The 20,949-nt window shown below is 47.6% G+C and overlaps 1 protein-coding gene across 5 annotated transcripts in view; it reads left to right on the top strand.

Annotated features, from left to right (window-relative positions):
* Nucleotides 1-10,648: 10,648 nt before the first annotated feature.
* Nucleotides 10,649-20,949, top strand: part of FBXO31 (F-box protein 31) — a 41,361-nt gene continuing 31,060 nt past the window's right edge. For all 5 annotated transcript variants that reach the window (XM_052656328.1, XM_052656327.1, XM_052656329.1 and 2 more), the window contains exon 1: nt 10,649-11,005. In XM_052656328.1, coding sequence (XP_052512288.1) covers nt 10,657-11,005 — 349 coding nt within the window. In that variant the 5' untranslated portion in view covers nt 10,649-10,656. The remainder of the gene's footprint in view (nt 11,006-20,949) is intronic.

Here is a 20,949-nt window from a genome sequence, read left to right as displayed (position 1 = left end):
CGCGTCAGGTGACCTGCGCGGCGTCCCGGGAGGCGGGGCCAGGGGCGGGCCGCGGCGGCCGCCATGGCGGGCGTGGCGGAAGCGGGCCGCGCGCAGCGGCCGGGGCGGGGTCGAAGCGCGTGAGTGGCGAGGAGCGAGCCGCGCGCATGCGCAACGGGCCAGGCCAGGGCTCGCGGGAGCGAGTGGGCGCGCGGCGACCGGCGACGGGCCCGGGGAGCGCGAGCCGGGAACCTGGCCGTCTCCGCGGGCACGTGCCCGGCGGACGCGCGGTGCTGCTTCCCTGGCAGAGCTGCAGGGGCGCGGCCTCGCTCCTGTTCCCCGTGCCGGTTACGGTGGCCAGCGATGTTTCCACAGGAAAATAAAGGCCTGTTGTGCCCTTGCCTTCTGAGAGCTCACAGCTGGAAGCTGCTGGTTCTTTTCCGTCGGCGGCTTTTTGTGTCTTTGTTGGCTTTCCACGTCAAGGACATCTCAGTTTTCTTTTCTAAGGAAACTGTCGACTGATAACTTCCATCACACATTGTCCCAACTGGGAAAAGAGCCAAAACTGCGTTGTTTCAGGTTATGGTCAGTCGAGTCTGGCTTTGGAGAAAGTCGGTGCCCTGGGCTTGACATTCGGCCTTAGGTGACTTCTGGGGTGGAGGGGCCCCCGGGCATCACCTGCAATGGCAGGGCGCCTGCCTCTCCGCACTTGGCAGAGTTCACTACCTTTCACTGTTCTCGGCTCTTCTCTTAAATAGGGAGCCTTACCCATATTCAGTCCTCACAGGCTTTCGGTGACTAACTAGCGGAACTACCTTGAATACCTAACCGTTTTTCTCAGTCTCAGACTCATTTGTACTATATTTGAGAACTCCAGGTGTTTTCCGAGGAGCAGATGGAAGTGACCTGGTAGAATATAGATCTCTATGAAGCATTTAGTGAGCAAGTCAGTTATTGCCTAGTTCAAACATCTAATAAACAGGTACGTGAATAAACAGCACTTGATTCTTTGATTGGTTTTGCTTTTTAATATCTTGGACTTTGAAAGTGTTCTCCCCTTTTCTGAGTTTGAAAAAAGCCTTTCTTATAATATCTGTTTAATAAAGTCTTTGGATTGTGCTAATGAACATTTATTATACAAACATACAGAACCTACGAAAACATAGCTCTCAAAAGGGTTCCAGTGCAGCTGGAATTTCTTCCTTTGCAGAGAAGCCAAGTCTGCTGTATAATTACCCCCCACCGCCAGAACAGTGATGTTAGCTGTGGCTCTCTACTGTGTCACTGTTCACAAAAGAACACTGTATTGTGCGTATGTCACTTTCCCAGGTTCCCCACCCCCCTTCTGTCACAGTTCTTTACCTTGAAAAATCTCTGATAAGGTACAGTTAATAAAGAGGACTTAGGGATTTTCTTGGTGGTCCAGTGCCTAAGACTCCATGCTCCCAGTACTGGAGGCCTGGGTTCTATTTCCGGCTGAGGAACAAGATCTCACATGGCGCAACTAAGGGTTCATAATGCTGCAAGATCATAACTCAAAGATCCTGCCCGCTACAGCTAAGACCCGGCATGGTCAAATAAAATTAGCAAATAAAATTTTAAACAACAAGACTATATAGAAGCCAATTAAAAAATAAAGAGGACTTAAACATTCTATCTGGTTTCCAAAGGAAGGTTTTAAGCTCCATGGACATTCTTAGTATTTTTGTATTTATTCTGCAAAGATTGGGATGGGGGGAATCCTGTAAGAGTACCTACCTTCTGCCAAACACAAAATGATCAGTTTCAAAGTCTCCATGAGAGTGTGGACAGTGTATTGCTTTCTTTTCTGGGTTTTTATGATATTGAGTATTGACTGGTGAGTGCTTTTTTGGCTTAATTGCTACCTTGTAAGAAATGGACTTTTTGTTCCCTTGCTGGACAACTGCTCCCAATGCAAGAAGAGTGAAAAAAAAAAAAATCGATATCAGGCATATGGAACTGGGGGGAGGGTAAGAAGGGTTTCATATTTTCTAGTCCCTTAGGCATCCATAAAGCTTTACCAAATTACCCCAAGCCTTGGGTTCACTGCCCCAGGGATTACCACAAGGGCTATTACAGTGATGGGACAGGATTACTCTATGATTTTTCAAGTGTTGAAGTCCATATTAACAGTGATTGCTATGGTCTTATTTAAAATTCCTACTTGAATTTAAAACCACACAACCCCATAGGTATCTCAGAAAATCATTTAAAGCAGTTGGTGTGTAGTTATCTCATGAGCCTGAAAGAAAAGCATATTGAAATAATTATATTTAAAGTTGACTAATTTGTTATATGCAAACAAATATCATCTAAGAGGTACTGTAACTTCATGTAAATTTTTGAAAACAAATGTACTTGAATGTGAAAAATTTCATGTGCCCTCAGATTGCAGTTCAATAGACATTCAGTGTAGTAAATGATATTCTGAATATCAGTCAGTTAATATCACTCATGAATTATTTTAAGCTAGTTAATATAAGCATAGCAAGATTTATTTTTAAACAAATAGCAAATATGACTCATCTTTTAAATAATCTACATAATGTACAGAAGAACAAATCTGTCATGTGAATTTATTCAATGCTTTCTCCAGAAACCTCATGGTACTTTTTAAACTATCACATAATCATTCTAGAAAGCCAAGCAGGGTCAATTTTAAATAACTCTCACCCTACTCCTTTTTCCTAACATGAAATGACCACAATCGTGGGGGATATAAGGTAACTGCTAGAATATGATGTCCCAGCATTAGTGAAGTAATGCTGTAAATCATGCTACCACGCTATTTCTGCAAATCTGTAAATAAGGCATGAAACGTTAACCTGCAGTACAGAACACGTTAGGGTTATTTTGCCACACTCAGTATGGAGGGCAAGTCACACTGAGCTTTAAGTTAGCTCTTCAGGCCTGCCCGGCCTGTCCCGCCTCTTCTCTTTCTGATTGGGAGAAATATCCAACCCTCCTTGTTGTCCGGACTACTATTGGCTGTTGGTCCAATCAGTGTTGTGTCATCCCTGCTCTTTAGCACAAGTAAACAAACAAGTATTGCTCAAGAGCAGTGTCCTGGCTATTCTCAGAAAGGATTCAGCCAGGAGGGTTTTGCAAATGACGCTCCATAGCTTGCAGTCTTTCGGAACGTCTTCACCGGGTCCAGGGGAGATTGTTCAGAGCGAAAGAGGCATGGCGCAGGAGAACTTCCTCTCCCATGACGCCCTGGCTCTCCTATACAACTTCAGAAATCAGCACCCCGGTGACTGCAGGAAAGCGATCTCAAATCACTCCTACAACCTAATACTATCTCTTTAAGTGAGCGTGTAACAGTTCATGGAACCGGCTGGCCTTTCACAGGCCCTTTTTTTTTGTTATAGTCGTTTATTCCTTTAATTGTTAAACAAATTCTGAAGGACTGCTCTTTTTCCAGCTTTTGCCCATAAATGCTGCTGTTGAGACTCTTATTTTACACACCAAATCTCTTGTTTAGCCTTTGAATAATTTCTCTTCTCTCCATTCACCTTGATTATTTCTTCTGAGCAGATGCCATTTTCAAATCTGGATTCTGAGAACCAGCATGGGGAAGTTAACAAGGCTTTCTTAAGTCCAACAACTACTATTTTCCCTGACTTTTGAGGCAATCAACTGAAAAATGCCTTGCCCTGTACACTACTAATTTCCTTCAGTTCAGTTCGGTTCAGTCGCTCAGTCGTGTCTGACTCTTTGCGACCCCATGAATTGCAGCACACCAGGCCTCCCTGTCCATCACCAACACCCGGAGTTCACTCAGACTCATGTCCATCGAGTCAGTGATGCCATCCAGCCATCTCATCCTCTGTCATCCCATTCTCCTCCTGCCCCCAATCCCTCCCAGCATCACAGTCTTTTCCAATGAGTCAACTCTTCGCATGAGGTGGCTAAAGTACTGGAGTTTCAGCTTTAGCATCATTCCTTCCAAAGAAATCCCAGGGCTGATCTCCTTCAGAATGGACTGGTTGGATCTCCTTGCAGTCCAAGGGACTCTCAAGAGTCTTCTCCAACACCACAGTTCAAAAGCATCAATTCTTCGGTGCTCAGCTTTCTTCACAGTCCAACTCTCACATCCATACATGACCATAGCCTTGACTAGACAGACCTTAGTTGGCAAAGTAATGTCTCTGCTTTTGAATATGCTATCTAGGTTGGTCATAACTTTTCTTCCAAGGAATAAGCGTCTTTTAATTTCATGGCTGCAGTCACCATCTGTAGTGATTTTGGAGCCCCCCAAAAATAAAGTCTGACTCTGTTTCGACTGTTTCCCCATCTATTTCCCATGAAGTGATGGGACCAGATGCCATGATCTTCGTTTTCTGAATGTTGAGCTTTAGGCCAGGTTTTTCACTCTCCTCTTTCACTTTCATCAAGAGGCTTTTTAGTTCCTCTTCACTTTCTGCCATAAGGGTGGTGTCATCTGCATATCTGAGATTATTGATATTTCTCCCGGCAATCTTGATTCCAGCTTGTGTTTCCTCCAGTCCAGCGTTTCTCATGATGTACTCTGCATATAAGCAGGGTGACAATATACAGCCTTGACGTACTCCTTTTCCTATTTGGAACCAGTCTGTTGTTCCATATCCAGTTCTAACTTGCTTCCTGACCTGCATACAGATTTCTCAAGAGGCAGGTCAGGTGGTCTGGTATTCCCATCTCTCTCAGAATTTTCCACAGTTTATTGTGATCCACACAGTCAAAAGCTTTGGCATAGTCAATAAAGCAGAAATAGATGTTTTTCTGGAACTCTCTTGCTTTTTCCATGATCCAGTGGATGTTGGCAATTTGATCTCTGGTTCCTCTGCCTTTTCTAAAACCATGGAAAAGAAATGCAAAAAGGCAAAATGGCTGTCTGGGGAGGCCTTACAAATAGCTGTGAAAAGAAGGGAAGCGAAAAGCAAAGGAGAAAAGGAAAGATATAAGCATCTGAATGCAGAATTCCAAAGAATAGCAAGAGGAGATAAGAAAGCCTTCTTCAGCAATCAATGCAAAGAAACAGAGGAAAACAACAGAATGGGAAAGACTAGAGATCTCGTCAAGAAAATTAGAGATACCAAGGGAACATTTCATGCAAAGATGGGCTCGATAAAGGACAGAAATGGTATGGACCTAACAGAAGCAGAAGATATTAAGAAGAGGTGGCAAGAATACACAGAAGAACTGTACAAAAAAGATCTTCACGACCCGGATAATCACGATGGTGTGATCACTCATCTAGAGCCAGACATCCTGGAATGTGAGGTCAAGTGGGCCTTAGAAAGCATCACTACGAACAAAGCTTGTGGAGGTGATGGAATTCCAGTGGAGCTCTTTCAAATCCTGAAAGATGATGCTGTGAAAGTGCTGCACTCAATATGCCAGCAAATTTGTAAAACTCAGCAGTGGCCACAGGACGGGAAAAGGTCAGTTTTCATTCCAATCCCAAAGAAAGGCAGTGCCAGAGAATGCTCAAACTAATTTCCTTAGATAACAGTTTTCACTAACAAAGAGTTCCCTCTTGTAATCCCAAGAGGGAATGTATTGGGAGCATGTAGTCATTTGGTAAAACAAATCATCTGTTGGTACAACTGCTGTGGAAAATGGTATGGAAGTTTCTCAAAAGATTAAAAACAGAACTGCCATCAGTTCAGTTGCTTAGTCGTGTCTGACTCTTTGTCACTCCACGGACTGCAGCATGCCAGGCTTCCCTGCTCATCACCAATTCCTAGAGCCTGCTCAAACTCGTATCCATCAAGTTGGTAATGCCATCCAACCATCTCATCCTCTGTCATCCCCTTCTCTTCCTGTCTTAAATCTTTCTCAGCATCAGGGTCTTTTCCAGTGAGTCAGTTCTTCACATCAGGTGGCCAAAGTATTGGAACTCCAGCTTCAGCATCAGTCCTTCCAATGGATATTCAGAACTACCATATGACCCAGAAATTCCACTCATGTATATATATCTGAAAAAACCCCCACTAATTAAAAAAGATATCAATACATATACCCCAATGCTCATATCAGCATTATTTACCATTGCTGAGATATAAAAGCAACTTAAGTGTCAACAACATTCATCAACAGATGAATGGGTAAAAATCTGATGTACATATGCACATACAATCAGCCATAAAAATGAACAAAATTTTTGCCATTTGCAGCAACATGGATGGACTGGGAGGACATTATGCTTAGTGAAATAAGCCAGAGAGAGAAAGACAAATACTGTATGATATCACTAATATGTAGAATCCAAAAAAATACCACAAACTCTAGTGAATATAACAAAAAAGAAGCAGACTTTACAAACACGGAGAACAAACACTAGTGGTTACCAGTGGAGAAAGTGAGGGAGGGGCACAAGAGAGGTGGGGAGTGGGAGGCACAAACTTATATGTGGAATCTAAAAAATACAACGTGAGGCAGCTACTCACCTGAGTCTGCCTGCGCTCCCACTGTGAGCATACTTTCACTTAATAAATCCTCACTTTGCTTTCTTGGAAAAAAATAAAACTATAACAAACTAGTGAATATAACACAAAGAAGACTCACAGATACAGAGGACTAGTGGTTGCCATGGGAGGTGGCAACACAGGAGTGGGAGACAGAGGCACAAACTTCTGGGTGTGAGATAGGCTCAAAGGTGTACTGTATAACACAGAGAATATAGCCAATATTTTGTAATAACTGCAAGGAAAAGTAACCTTTAAAATTGTATACAATTTTTAAAAATTCCATTATAAAAGATCTTTTCTATCTAATCTTCCTTCTTTTCAGCATGAATGTATCCTCTTTGGCGTTTTTTGTAAATGATCCAGTTCTACATAACCGGCTGTAAAAGCTTCAAGGACACAAAGCTTTCAGGGTTCAATGTGTAATTGTTTTCTGCAATAGCCTAAGCCTTCCCCTCTGGTTCTTCTCCTCCATTATGGAGTACCACAGTCCTCATGGTCATCCATTTCTTTCTGTTCTAATGGTCAGCACAAATTCAAACCTTTAACATCTTTGTGGGTTCAGTCTTTTATTGTTCCTGCTGTCAAAAATGTGGTGGCTCAGAGGTTAAAGCGTCTGCCTGGAATGAGGGAGACCTGGGTTCGTATCCCTGAGTCGGGAAGATCCCCTGGAGAAGGAAATGGCAACCCACTCCAGTACTCTTGCCTGGAGAATCCCATGGAGGGAGGAGCCTGGTAGGCTACAGTCCATGGGGTCGCAAAGAGTCGGACACGACTGAGCGACTTCACTTTCACTTTAACTGAATTATACATAAATCAAATTATGAACATAGTTTAACCATTCTTCAAAAGATGGAAATTTGACCAAATTATTTTGTATATTTTAATAGACCCTAAAACTTTTCTTGAAGAATATTTTATTAATAGGACCTAGTAGTGAGTAGATAGATTAAAAAAAAAAACAGATTGAAATATACAGCAGCAAAGTGCATGCTTTATAATCTATGGATCCACGCAGAACATAGCATGTAGGTTAGTCAGGCATTCTGTAAATACTTATCACATGAGTTGACGCATTTCTGTTTGCTGAGAGACTTCCTAGCTTGGATAGGGATGGTGATGATCCACAGGGCTTCTTTAAATGTTTGGTTTACATTCCTCCCTTTGTAGCCGTCTAGGCAGTTTGTTCTTCTTCACTCAACCAACATTTAGTCAGTACACATTTGCCTATTACATGATGCATGCTAGCATGTCCGTCACGTAACAGAGGATACAGCTAGTGAGGCTGCTACCAAAGGGAAGCAAGTGTTTGTAATAAACGATGGTGCAGTAATAAAGGGACATCCCTGGAAGGGGTACCATTTGAGGACAAGGTGGAAGGGGTGACTGTTCACTGGCACAGACTGGGAAGAAGGTTTTCCTGGCAGAGGAGACAGCTTGAATAAGGGGCAGGGATGTGACAAGGCATGGTGCGTTCCCACTAAGGAACTGGGTGGCTCCCATTGAGAGATGTTTGGAGACAGGAGATGCTGCCAGACCTGGTGGTTAGGCCTGGATTGTGAAGCACTCTGTGTGATGTGATATGTAGTCAATGGGGCCATTAAATACTAATATTAAATAGGTGAGTGAAGCATGACTCTTGTTTTGTTTCTGTGTTACCATTTGCAGGAAGTGAGTTCTGATAACAGGCTGGAGGACAGTTCGAAAAAACACCCAGATACAGGGAAGGCAGTCACAAGTTGTTTTTCAGTTGCCCTGAGCTGAGATAGTCAAGGTTTGAAGTCCAGCATTGTTACTTCTGTGAAAAGATGCACTTCCCTGTTTATGGGATTCTGTGGACTGGGGTAGGCAGCTGTCTCTTCCGCTTGGAGACCTCCTTAGGGAAGTAGTGAAGAGCCAGGACCTTGTGGAGGCTGGGCCCAGGGAACTGGTAGAGTCGTTATTTTTCAATCTGAGAAGAAAGAGCAGCGCTGACCAGAAACACTGGGGTGGTCTGTGGATTCTTAGCTTCCATATGGGCTCTGGGCAGTTGCTCCAGCACTTCAGGGTATTGACGTCAGTCTGGACCAGAAAGGAGTTGGGCCCAGCCAGGCAGAGGTCTGCTTCCTCTCGTAATCGCATCCTTCTCTCTGGAAATGACAGTTTCTTATTATTAGTGCGGCTTAAGGGGAAGCCACGGTCACAGGAAGGCTTTGTGTCTTTCACCCCTGCCCCAGGCACCAGCTGGCTTCCCCTTTAGAACCCACAGTACCCTAGAGCACAGTAAACAAGGTAATTAGGGCACAGCAGGATCATATAGACCTGATAGAGTGCCTGAAGAACTATGGACAGAGGTTCATGACACTGTACAGGAGGCAGGGATCAAGAAAAAGAAATGCAAAAAGGCAAAATGGTTGTCTGAGGAGGCCTTACAAATAGCTGTGAAAAGAAGATAAGTGAAAAGCAAAGGAGAAAAGGAAAGATACACCCATTTCATTTGAAAAGACCCTGATGCTGGGAAAGATCGAAGGTGGGAGAAGGGGGCAACAGGATGAGATGGTTGGATGGTGTCACTGACTGGATGGATATGAATTTGAGTAAACTCCAGGAGTTGGTGATGGACAAGGAGGCCTGGTGTGCTGCAGTCCATGGGGTAGCAGAGTCAGACACGACTGAGTGACTGAAATGAACTGAACTGAACTGAAGGTCATATAGACTACTCACCTAGTGTGATTTCCCCTTTTCATTGCAATCAGGGTAGAAATAAGTGAATGTCAGTTTTTAAATAAAAGAAAGGCATAATTTAGGGTCCGACTTGGCTTAACTAGTTCCAGGTGCTATAAGTTTGTGTTGTTCCCCTAATCACACCTTATATGACCCTTCTGGGTCATGGGGCGATGTGGCGTGGGTATCCTTGTGTGCATCCTGAATTGTTCTCTCAGGGGGGATCCTTGAGGTGTACACTGGGGTCCTTTGAAACTTTTGGTGGGGTTCTTGGGATCCTGCGGGGAGTTCTTCCAGGCCTGCCCGGGAGGTCCTCAGAAGAGTGTTCTCTGGGCTACCCTGGGAGGTTCTTCATGGAAGGGTGCTCAGGGGGGTTTTAGAGGTCCTGAGGGTTTTAACAGGGCTCCTCCTGAAGGGTCCGGGGCTGGTATCCTCTGAGCCTTCGTGGGGGGGGTTGTAGGAGGACTCTCTTCCAGGCCTTTTTGGAGGATTCTCCAGAGGGTCCTCAGAGCCTTTCTGGAGAGTTCTTGGAATTCCCAGGGGTCTTTTTAGGGGCCCTCCTGGGACGATCCTGTGGGGGTGTCCTCGGGGCTTCCCTGGATGGTTCTTTGGGGATCCTCAGGGGGATTCTTGGGGGCTCCTTGAGGCCTTCCCAGAGGGTCCTCGAGAGAGGGGGTCCTCCGGTTTCCCTGGGGGTCCTCTGGGTCTTCCCAGGGGGTTCTTTGGGGATCCTTGGGGGGAGCTCTGGAAGGGGCCTTCGGGCCTTCCCGAGGCATTCTCCGAGGGCGCGGGGGGTGTCCCTCGTAGGGTCTTCAGAGTGACCTCTGGGAGAGCTCCAGTCCCATACTCAGGAGGTGGTGAGTTCCGCCCTCACGACCGGCAGCACGCCATCTACTGTCTACCCCGTCGTGTGCGCTCAGTCGGGAGGGGGCGGCCGTCATGCGTTTGTCGGTGACATTCCTTTCCAGTGCTCTGTCCGCGCTCGCGACGGGAGGCCCGCAGTCCTCAGGTGAGCGGAGGCCGGGGCCGCCTGGGACGGGTGGGGATGCGAGAAGAGGGACCTAATGAACCCTGAAGGGCGGTCAAGGCGGGGGGCTTTCCGGCCACGAGAGCCCAAGACTTCTCGGGTCCCCCCTAGTGGGCGTGGCCAAGCCCCAGACAAGGACGTCGGCAATGTACTAGAGGCGTGGCTTAGCTGTCAGGCGGGGCGGGGCCTCGAACCCCAGGGGCGTGCCTTGGTCCCCTGGGGCGGGGCTTGGCTCTCTGACGGGGCGTGGCGAGGCAGGGCTCTCCCAGGGGTGGTGCTCGGCTCCCCCGGGGGGCGGGACTCCGCGTTTCTGGGGGCGGGGATAAAGCTCCTTGGAGGGGCGGGAATAAGGCTCCCTGGAGGGGCGTGGCGCGGCGTGGCGGGGCCGGGCTCTCCGGCCGGGCGGGCGGGGCTCGGCTCTCGGGCGGCGCGTGCGCACTGGCGGCGGCGGCGCGGCGGCCGTAAGTCGCCGGCATGGCGGTGTGCGCTCGCCTCTGCGGCGTGGGCCCGTCGCGGGGATGCCGGCGCCGCCAGCAGCGCCGGGGCCCGGCCGAGACCGCAGCGGCCGACAGCGAACCGGACACGGACCCCGAAGAGGAGCTCATCGAGGCGGGCTCGGCGGCGCTGTCCGGGGCGGGGGACGACAGGAGCGCGGGCCCCTCGTCGCCCCCGCGATGCTCGCTGCTGGAGCTGCCGCCCGAGCTGCTGGTGGAGATCTTCGCGTCGCTGCCCGGCACCGACCTGCCCAGCCTGGCCCAGGTCTGCACCAAGTTCCGACGCATTCTGCACACTGACACCATCTGGAGGCGGCGCTGCCGGGAGGGTGAGTGCGCCGGGGCGGGGCCTGGGCCCCAGGGGGCTTGACTGGGAGGGGCTGGGGTGGGGTCCCCACGGGCTCTGGAAGGGCAGCTGCCATCGAACAAGGATCCCGGGCGGAAGGTCCCAGCCACCGGGTGCTGCTGTGACCCCGGGGGCCGCTGCCACAGATGCGGGCGCGGGTTCCGGGCGCGGCGGAGTTAATGGGGTGCTCAGAGAGGGGTGAGGGGGTCCCCCAGCTACGGGGGCCAGGACGCCGAGGGCAGCGACGCGAGCTGGGGCTGGGTTTAGGCCGGGGAACTAGCTGACGTCTGTGACACCCTTCTCGGTTCCCAGCCCCTGGGGGCGGAGCTGACGAGATCGATGAGGGTGAACTTGAATAGTTAGGGGAGCCCGAGGGTTTGGACGGTCTCGAGGGCAAGGACCTGGTCTGTGAAGCGGTGGGTTGTGAGGCAGGCATTGCTGGAGGGCGCTTATGCCCCGCTCAAGGGATGCTGATGTCCGAAGTGAGGGTGGTGAATAGTTTTGTAACAAATCCCCTGAAAACAGCTTTACTTAACCCAGAGTTCAGGGCTCTGTATTCATTTAAACGTTGACAGATCTCTGCTATTCACTAAGCTCTAGAGTTTCGGTAAAAAGGATAGGTAAGAAGAAAAACCAAACAATGAAGGACAAAAAGGGAAAAAAGTAAAAAATCATAAGAGGTCTTTGCTATCAAAGATGAGCCACTCTTAAAATTTTGGAAAACATCTCACCCTATGCACATGTGGAGTCATGTACACATTTTTCCATAAATGGGACCGTATCATTTATGATCTCATAGAAGATTCAGTATAAAAAACTTCATAGTGTTCCACTGCCTGTGTATGCCACAGGCTAGTCCTTTACTGTTAGACTTTTAAGCTTGCAGTTTTTCCTTGTGCCATCGAGACTGCCTTGTGCATTTTATAGGAATTGATGGGACTTACATGTACCTTTTAGAACTTCTGAGACTATCTTCTTGGGGTGTAACTTTCCAAAGTGGGGTTGTGGGCAGCAGGGAGGCTGTGCATCTTGATAACACCTTACATACTCATTGCCCAGCTGTTGGTATTTACACCCCCAGGAAGACCTCATGAGATGGCCTCTTTCCCCGAATCCTCTCCAGAGGGAGGTCAGTCAGTTCATCATCTTTCTACCATAAAGCTCAGTGGTCAGCCCTCAGGATTGGTCGTCGGTGACTAGACTCTGTTTATCTGCTGAGATCCTGGACACGCTGCTTCCCTGGCCCAACTGTTACTGGGAAGTGCTGCCCCCATAGGGTGACTTTGAGGGTAAAATGAGATGATACAGATGAAGCCCTCACACCCTAACTGGTGATGATGCTTCACGGCCATTTTAATTTCACCTCTTTCAGAGGCAAAGAGAATTCCACCTTTTCGTTTGGTTTGTTTTGCATTTTGTACCCTTGTGAATCCCAGATTTGTCACAGATGTTGCTTTGAGCGTTGTGAGTTTCTCCATCAGTCAGCCAAACCTGTGTGGTGGTCTCCAGGGGGTTGTCTCTGGGGAAACTGTAAGATATGTAGGAACAGAGGCTAACAAGACTTGGGTGTGATCAGAAAGCTCAGAGGTGTGCCACAGGGTAAAATTTACCAGACGTACAGCTCAGGACAGGTTCTTACAACTTCTAGTGGAAATATGAAAAGTCCTCCTGAAGATGTAGAAAGGTGTGAGGGCAGATGGAGGATGACTAGCCTTTCCTTGCCTGCTTTTGTGCCTCTCAGTGCAGCTCTCTGGGGACAGCAGACACCGTTGACAGCTGGGTCAAGGCCTCCTCTTCACCAAGGTGGCCTGGCAGCTGGGAGAATTTTCACTCTGAGAAATTAAAAAAATGAAAGACAAACATGGTAAAGCAGACGCCTTCTTAGTCATCCCCAGTAAATAACAGTTAAGTCTTCTATCATATTTGCCTTTGATTTTTCTCCTTTTTTTTTTTTTAAAAAAAAAGAAAGCCTTCTAGCCAGCTCTCAGATCCCTCCAGATCAGCCTTGTCTTTCCCACCCTCAAGAAGCAGCCACACTTGTGGGTCGAGTTTACTTGTATATACATACATCTGTGACATCCCCAACATTGTATTATGGTGCTTTAGTTCAGAAATATATCATCCGTGAGTATTATGCATCTGTCAACTTGTGTTTTTAAATTCTGTCCATGTTAATACATTTCAATCTGGTTCTGGCTTCTTGAGCACTGTGTGGCGGTTCATAATTTGGAGAGGCCGTGTGTGGTCCTTTGCTCATTTTTATTTTTCTCACTGCATACAGTGTGATAGTGAACGAGCTCATATGTTTCCTTGGATGCAGTTAAATTTGATAATTTCTCTGAGGAATATATCCAGAACTGGTATTGCTGGAGTAGTGGGCTATGAGTTTCATAGTTTTGCTGGAAACTGGCCAGTTATCTTGGCGGGGTGGGGAGGGTTGGGGGGGCGGTGATTTTTCACTCCAGATATTAACAGGTGTGTTTTCCTCTTTGCACACCTGTCATGAGGCATGCACAGGCAAGACACTGAAGGTAACAGGAGTGCTCTGTGCTCCTCACAGAGCTGCCTTTGTGGTCTGGGTTCGTTATGTCGTTTAATCCAGCATCCCCTAAATTTTTTCTGGTTTGAACCATTTGTTTCTAAAAATCTGTGCCAATCTGGGTGAGAAACAGCATCTCATTTAATTTGCAGATGGCTGATAACTCATGAAGGTGCGCATTAAAAAAAACAGAATTATTGGCACTCTTCGTTTTCTCTTATTCGTGTATCCTTAATCTTTGCCCCTTTCCCCCACTGTTATTCTTTTTATTATTGATTTGCAGGTTTTATTTAATCTGGATCGATTTCTGTTTAATAATATGCAAAATATTTTCTTATAGTCAATAGTCCTTTACTTTCAAACTTCACTTATAGTCGCTTTTGCAAAAGTTACAGCGTTAATCAAAGTTATGTACTGGTAGCTTTCGGTTTAAATAATGATTGTCATCCCGAGGTTATGAAGGTTGTCAACAGTCAGGTCTTCAGTTTCACTTGTTTGTTCTGGTAACTTTAACTTCCAGTTCATCTGGGTCCAACATTGGATGGTTGGCAGTCCCATGTAGCATTAATAGGCATCTCATAGGGTTAGTCTAATTACGACTGGAATATGTATAAGAATAGTGGTGTGTGAGACAAGTCTCATTTCTCTGAGCCCCTAAACATCTTCCATCCTGAACTAGACATTTGGTTGTGGTGGGAGATAGGGTCAAAGTTGTGCGCACAGAGGCAAAAACCAAAGCGATCCCAGCCTTGGTGAGCAGGAGGTGGGTAGTCGCAGCCTACCGGAGTTCCTGGCTCTGAAGCCCCGGGTCCAACCCTGACACTTGTTAGTGTCCTGGGAGGACGAGTGAGGCATTAGTGTGCATGTTTGCCGCTCAGTGTTTGTACCTCTGCTTTCTGTGTTTTACTAATCAGTTTTCCCAGAGGAGAAGACAAGCAATCTGGGGAAGAGGGTGCTGCACACCTGTGTTTTGTTTAAAAAAATTTTTTTTCTTACCCCTGTGTTTTATTGCTTCTAAGAGTTTTGGGCTGTGGGCAAGACATGCGAAACACGGGCTCTTTTTAAAATGAGAGGATGACTTGGGGGCAGGTGGAGGGTGGTGGGGGAGGGACCCTAGGAACTTAGAGGGAGGTGGCTGTTTACACTGCTGGTGCGAGTCTCAGTTTTTCAGTGTCCTAGCAATAGTAAATCAGCAATAATAAATCAGTAGTTTTTATAGAATTTGGTTTTCTGAGCCCCCTGCCTAATGGAGCTGTTGGATTACATAGTTTCTTTGGGCAGGCGAAAGAAAGTTGCTACTCAGAAGCCAAATAGGTGCTTCTGTTTTTGGGGCAAGTACACCAAATAAGTGATATTTCCCCTCTTCTGGGAAAGTAGAGCCGCTCTGGCCTGCAGGGCGGCGCGGGGTTGGCTGTGAGCTGGGTCCCGCCTCTCCCCGTTTCCAACCCCTGCACCCCCATCCCCACCCCCAGCCGTGTTTTGATGCATCACCCCTTTGGCTCCAGGCCTCCTGCAGTTACTTGCTTGTGGGGCTATAAATAAGCCGTCATTTCTCAGAGCATAGGGCAGAAGCCAAGTCCATTCTTTGCCTTTGACCCTGACGAGGCTTTTCTTGGTTAATACTTCACTGTTTAGTTGGTGAATTTTGAAACGCTGGCCATTTTTAACACGGTTCATCTCTGCAGCACTTTGTGAGGTCTACCTGAGGCTAATGCGTCTAGAAAATTCAGACTGTGATTCCAACTCAGAACATTCAAATAATAGCAAAAGATATATTTAGAAACAAAGGAAATGCTCACACGTAAAGACACAAGAGACATAAAGTCAGGTTTCAACTTTATAGTATATAGTTTGCCCATTTCTTTTCTTGATGGTAAGTGCCTCAGTGACCCCTGGAATAATATTTGTATAATATTTGGATCAGTTGTAAGTCTAAGGTGGGCTGAAATTCCATCATAATTAGAAATATCCTTTTCCCATAATGTTTGAGCTGTATGACAGAAATGGGAAAATCAAAAGTAGTATTCAATTTTGTATTTGCATACAGAAGAAAACACTATTTCTGTTCTGTTTGGTATGCTGACATGAAATGTGAATACTGTGGCTTTTGATAAACATGGCTGAGCTTGGAAGGATCATCCAGAGAGGAGGTGAAGTGGGCAGGTTGTTGGCTTTGGGAATATTTTATGGTTCTCGTTAAGCAATCCCTGTTCAGCCTGGTTGTTTGGGGGCTATGGGGTGGGTGGTGGTATATAAACAGACTGTCCAGGTAGTAGGAGCATCCCTGTCCCAACCAGGAGAAGAGGAAGCCAGGTCGCCTCCTGGACACACAGCAGGGTCCCAGAACTGGAGGGAAGCTCTTATCCTGTCCTGCTTTGCTCAGTGACAGGACTACAGGCTCTTTATTTTTGGGAGCTGCATCACGTATGCTGCTCCACAGAGAAACCTAATCCTTCCAGTTAGCAGAGTAGGAGGGGTACAGGAGACGCTTCCTCTTAGCGGACATCGCTAGCCTCAGAGCAGCAAGATAGGAAGCGTGTCTGGCCCCCAGGAAGTGCTAAGCCAAGATTCCCCCTTGGCCATGTTTAACTGGACAAACATGGGTGCCTTGCCAGGAAGAACTGCTGGGCTGTATTCACTGTTTCGCTGTGTTTACAAAGTGGTTACGTAATGCAGTTGAGGATCTTGGTTTGTCTTTCTGGCTGGAAGGAGTGTGTCTTTGGGACTTTGGAGGAACCACTGTCCTCTGAGAAGCCCAGGACTGGTCCAGGAGGTGGCCTGGGTTCTCACTCATGAGTCCGCATCCTTTGCCAGTGATGCCCTCACTGTTTGCCCCATGGTGATGGGCAGGGGAGGAACCCGGAGTAGCCAGCAGGCCTGCTTGCTAAATATTAATGGGGTGTCGAGGAGTATCTGAAATCTGAGAGGAGGTCTGGGGAGACGTGATGGCAGAGTCAGACTCCTGCTTACCCCCGGTCTCAGGAATGGGTGGTGAGACCCAGCAGGGGTGCGTGTAGCAGGAAGAAGTGTCTAAGAATGACAAATGGGCCTCAGTGGGAGTGGGGCTCCCTTGGCCAGTGGATGCCCGTCACGGAGCTGATCAGGGTCAGCATCTTCTGGCTGGAAGGGTGAGGCTTCTGTTGGCACTGAGGCTGTTCATCTTTGCAGAGGTGGAGCTGGTTGGGAAGAAGTCTCATTGACTGTGTAGGTGGTATCAGCTGTCCTGGGGAACTGTTTGCTTAGCAGCCCGAATATTCTAAGTGTTTAATAGGAAATGCCCATGGGCTGCATCTAGGTTTGGTTTTTACATTTGTCCATCCTGAGATGCTGCTGCTGCTGCTAAGTCCCTTCAGTCGTGTCCGACTCCGTGTGACCCCATAGACGGCAGCCCACCAGGCTCCCCCGTCCCTGGGATTCTCCAGGCAAGAATACTGGAGTGGGTTGTCATTTCCTTCTCCAGTGCATGAAAGTGAAAAGTGAAAGTGAAGTCGCTCAGTCCTGTCCAACCCTCAGCGACCCCATGGACTGCAGCCCACCAGGCTCCTCTGTCCATGGGATTTTCCAGGCAAGAGGACTGGAGTGGGGTGCCATTGCCTCCTCCGATCCTGAGATGAGCTGGCTGCAAAGTGCTTTTCCAGATCTGCTACATTATTATTATTTTTTTTAAAAAAAGGCATTTCATGCAGTTACAGTAACAGCTAAGAAAAGCAGCAAGCTGGGGGACACACAGGAGTTTGGAACCCGTGTTCTGCTGTTGGAGGGGTGTCCTCAGAGCAGGAGGCCTGAAAGCCAGTTGCCTGAAACCCCCCACCCCAAGCCTGATGGACCCCCTCTGCTCTACCAGCTCCCATCTCTGCCTTTGCCTCCTTTTTCAGCCTCAGAAATTCCAACCATACTTTATTAAGGGTTATAATTATCCCCTAATCTAGTGCAAAGAAAAATGAACTACATTTCCATCAATATTACCTTTTGGTTTTATTTGGGGAACTAAGTTTACAGCAGGTGAGAGACAACCCAGCCGCATTCCCCCAGCCCCCTTCCTCCCACTGCTGCTTTCTGGGGGCCACGGCTGGGCCCCCCTAGCCTTTCTTCTGCCTTTGCCTTGCCTGGCAGTGCAGTGGCCTCCGCACTGGAGCCCCACCTGTGCCTCCAGGTGTGCCTCTGCCGGCTCTACCCACAGGTCGCCCCATCTGGGCGCTTTGCTGCCTGTGCAGTGCTCCTGCGTTGCCCTGGACCCCCACCCCCGTCTCTGGAGCAGCAGGATGCCCCCCTGTTCCCACTCTCATCCCATGTGCCCCTCGCTTGCGTCAGAGTTGGTCCTGGCTCTGTGGCCATCCAGCGTGGCAGAGCCCTCCTGAGTGGCCTTTATTGGAGCATGGGCTGAGTCCTGTAACTGCGGACTCCAGGACTGGTGCACCCCGTAGAAGGATGTCGGTAACTTTGTCACTTTGTGATTCTGACACAGAGTGCCTGCACGTCCTAGCCATGGCAGGCACAGGTGCCAGCTCTGTTCACCTCTGTCTTTTCTTCCAGGGTCTTGGGAAGTAGCATGTGACCCTCGGGTTCTCCTGTAGAGGTGAGAGAGTGGAAAACAGAGAAGGAGGAAACTATCATCCGTCACCACCCGTGGAGACAGAAAAGACCTCCTGCACATTAAGAAACACATCTGTGGTGGGGGGCTTGGGTAAAACCCAGACAGGGAGGCACCTCACTGGATGGGAAGGAGTGCGGAGGGCCGAGAGCCCCTGGTGGTCGGGTCACAGGAGGATGCAGCTTCAGTGTTAACTCAGCCCAGATTCCGGGCCTGTTTTTCCCTCTTGGCGAAACATGCGTTAAACAGATTTTTGGAAATTTCCTGGTTGGAATATTTGGAAGTGGCAATTCTTTTCGTAATTGTGGTAACATATACACAAAGTGAAACGTACCACTTTGACCTTTTTGAAGTGGGTAGTTCAGCGGCATTACATGCATTCATGTGGCTGTGCAGCTATCACCACCATGGCCAGAACTTTTCCATCTTGCCCAGCGGATGCTCAGTCCCCGTGACACAGTAACACCCCGTTTCCCCTCCCCCAGCGCCTGGCACCCTCCATTTCTACCTTCTGTTTCTATGAATCGGGCCGCTCTGGGGACTTCGTATCAGTGGTACCATACAATGCTGCCCTTTTGCTATGGGCTCATCTCACTCAGCACAGCGTCCTCAAGGTTCAGCCAGGCTGTGTCGAGTGTCTGCCTCTCTTCCTTTTTAAGGCTGAGTAATAGGTAAGAAAGCCTTCCTCAGTGATCAATGTAAAGAAACAGAGGAAAACAACAGAATGGGAAAGACTAGAGATCTCGTCAAGAAAATAAGAGATATCAAGGGAACATTTCATGCAAAGATGGGCTCAATAAAGGACAGCAATGGTCTGGACCAAACAGAAGCAGAAGATATTAAGAAGAGGTGGCAAGAATACACAGAAGAACTGTATAAAAAAGATCTTCACGACCCGGATAACCACAGTGGTGTGATTACTCACCTAGAGCCAGACATCCTGGAATGTGAAGTCAAGTGGGCCTTAGAAAGCATCACTATGAACAAAGCTAGTGGAGGTGATGGAATTCCAGTTGAGCTCGTTCAAATCCTGAAAGATGATGCTGTGAAAGTGCTGCACTCAATATGCCAGCAAATTTGTAAAACTCAGCAGTGGCCACAGGACTGGAAAAGGTCAGTTTTCATTCCAATCCCAAAGAAAGGCAACTACCGTACAGTTGTACTTATCTCACATGCTAGTAAAGTAATGCTCAAAATTCGCCAAGCCAGGCTTCAGTAATATGTGAACCGTGAACTTCCAGATGTTCAAGCTGGTTTTAGAAAAGGCAGAGGAACCAGAGAGCAAATTGCCAACATCCGTTGGATCGTGGAAAAAGCAAGCGAGTTCCAGAAAAACATCTATTTCTGCTTTATTGACTATGCCAAAGCCTTTGACTATGTGGATCACAATAAACTGTGGAAAATCCTGAGAGAGATGGGAATACCAGACCACCTGACCTGCCTCCTGAGAAAGCTATATCCAGGTCAGGAAGCAACAGTTAGAACTGGATATGGAACAACAGACTGGTTCCAAATAGGACAAGGAGTACGTCAAGGCTGTATATTGTCACCCTGCTTATTTAACTTCTATGCAGAGTACATCATGAGAAATGCTGGGCTGGAAGAAGCACAAGCTGGAATCAAGATTGCCGGGAGAAATATCAATAACCTCAGATATGCAGATGACACCACCCTTATGGCAGAAAGGGAAGAGGAACTCAAAAGCCTCTTGATGAAAGTGAAAGAGGAGAGTGAAAAAGTTGGCTTAAAGCTCAACATTCAGAAAACGAAGATCATGGCATCTGGTTCCATCACTTCATGGGAAATAGATGGGGAAACAGTCGAAACAGAGTCAGACTTTATTTTTTTGGGCTCCAAAATCACTGCAGATGGTGACTGCAGCCATGAAATTAAAAGACGCTTACTCCTTGGAAGGAAAGCCATGACCAACCTAGATAGCATATTCAAAAGCAGAGACATTACTTTGCCAACAAAGGTCTGTCTAGTCAAGGCTATGGTTTTTCCACTGGTCATGTATGGATGTGAGAGTTGGACTGTGAAGAAAGCTGAGCGCCGAAGAATTGATGCTTTTGAACTGTGGTGTTGGAGAAGACTCTTGAGAGTCCCTTGGACTGCAAGGAGATCCAACCAGTCCATTCTAAAGGAGATCAGCCCTGGGATTTCTTTGGAAGGAATGATGCTGAAGCTGAAACTCCAGTACTTTGCCACCTCATGCGAAGAGTTGACACATTGGAAAAGACCCTGATGCTGGGAGGGGTTGAGGGCAGGAGGAGAAGGGGACGACAGAGGATGAGATGGCTGGATGGCATCACTGACTCGATGGACGTGAGTCTGAGTGAACTCCGGGAGATGGTGATGGACAGGGAGGCCTGGCGTGCTGTGATTCATGGGGTCACAAAGTGTCGGACATGACTGAGCGACTGAACTGAACTGAACTGAACTGAATATCCCGCTGTGAGGATGGACCTGTTTTGCTTCTCCGTCATCTGTCAGTGGACACTGGGGTTGGCCCCACTTCTTGGCTATTGTGAACAGTGCTGCTGTGAGCAAGGGTGAATACACATCTCTGTGTCTACTTTCATCTCTTTTGAGAATGTACTAGAAATAGGGTAACAGCTGGATTCTATGTTTAATTTAAATTTCCTCAAGTCTAGCTCAGCCAGCCATTTTTCTCCCCCTTCCCAACCTTTTTTTGTTTTTTTTTTTTTTTATTTTTTTAGACTGTGTTGCTGGTTTTAGAGTAGACACTTTCAAAAAAGACTTTCACAAGCTGCCTGATGTACTAGTTTAGCAAGGA

The sequence above is a fragment of the Budorcas taxicolor genome, chromosome 18 (genome assembly GCF_023091745.1).
Source record: "Budorcas taxicolor isolate Tak-1 chromosome 18, Takin1.1, whole genome shotgun sequence".
Classification (NCBI taxonomy): Eukaryota; Metazoa; Chordata; class Mammalia; order Artiodactyla; family Bovidae; genus Budorcas; species Budorcas taxicolor.
Note: the sequence above shows the minus strand (reverse complement) of the source record. Positions and strands in the feature narration are given on the sequence as shown.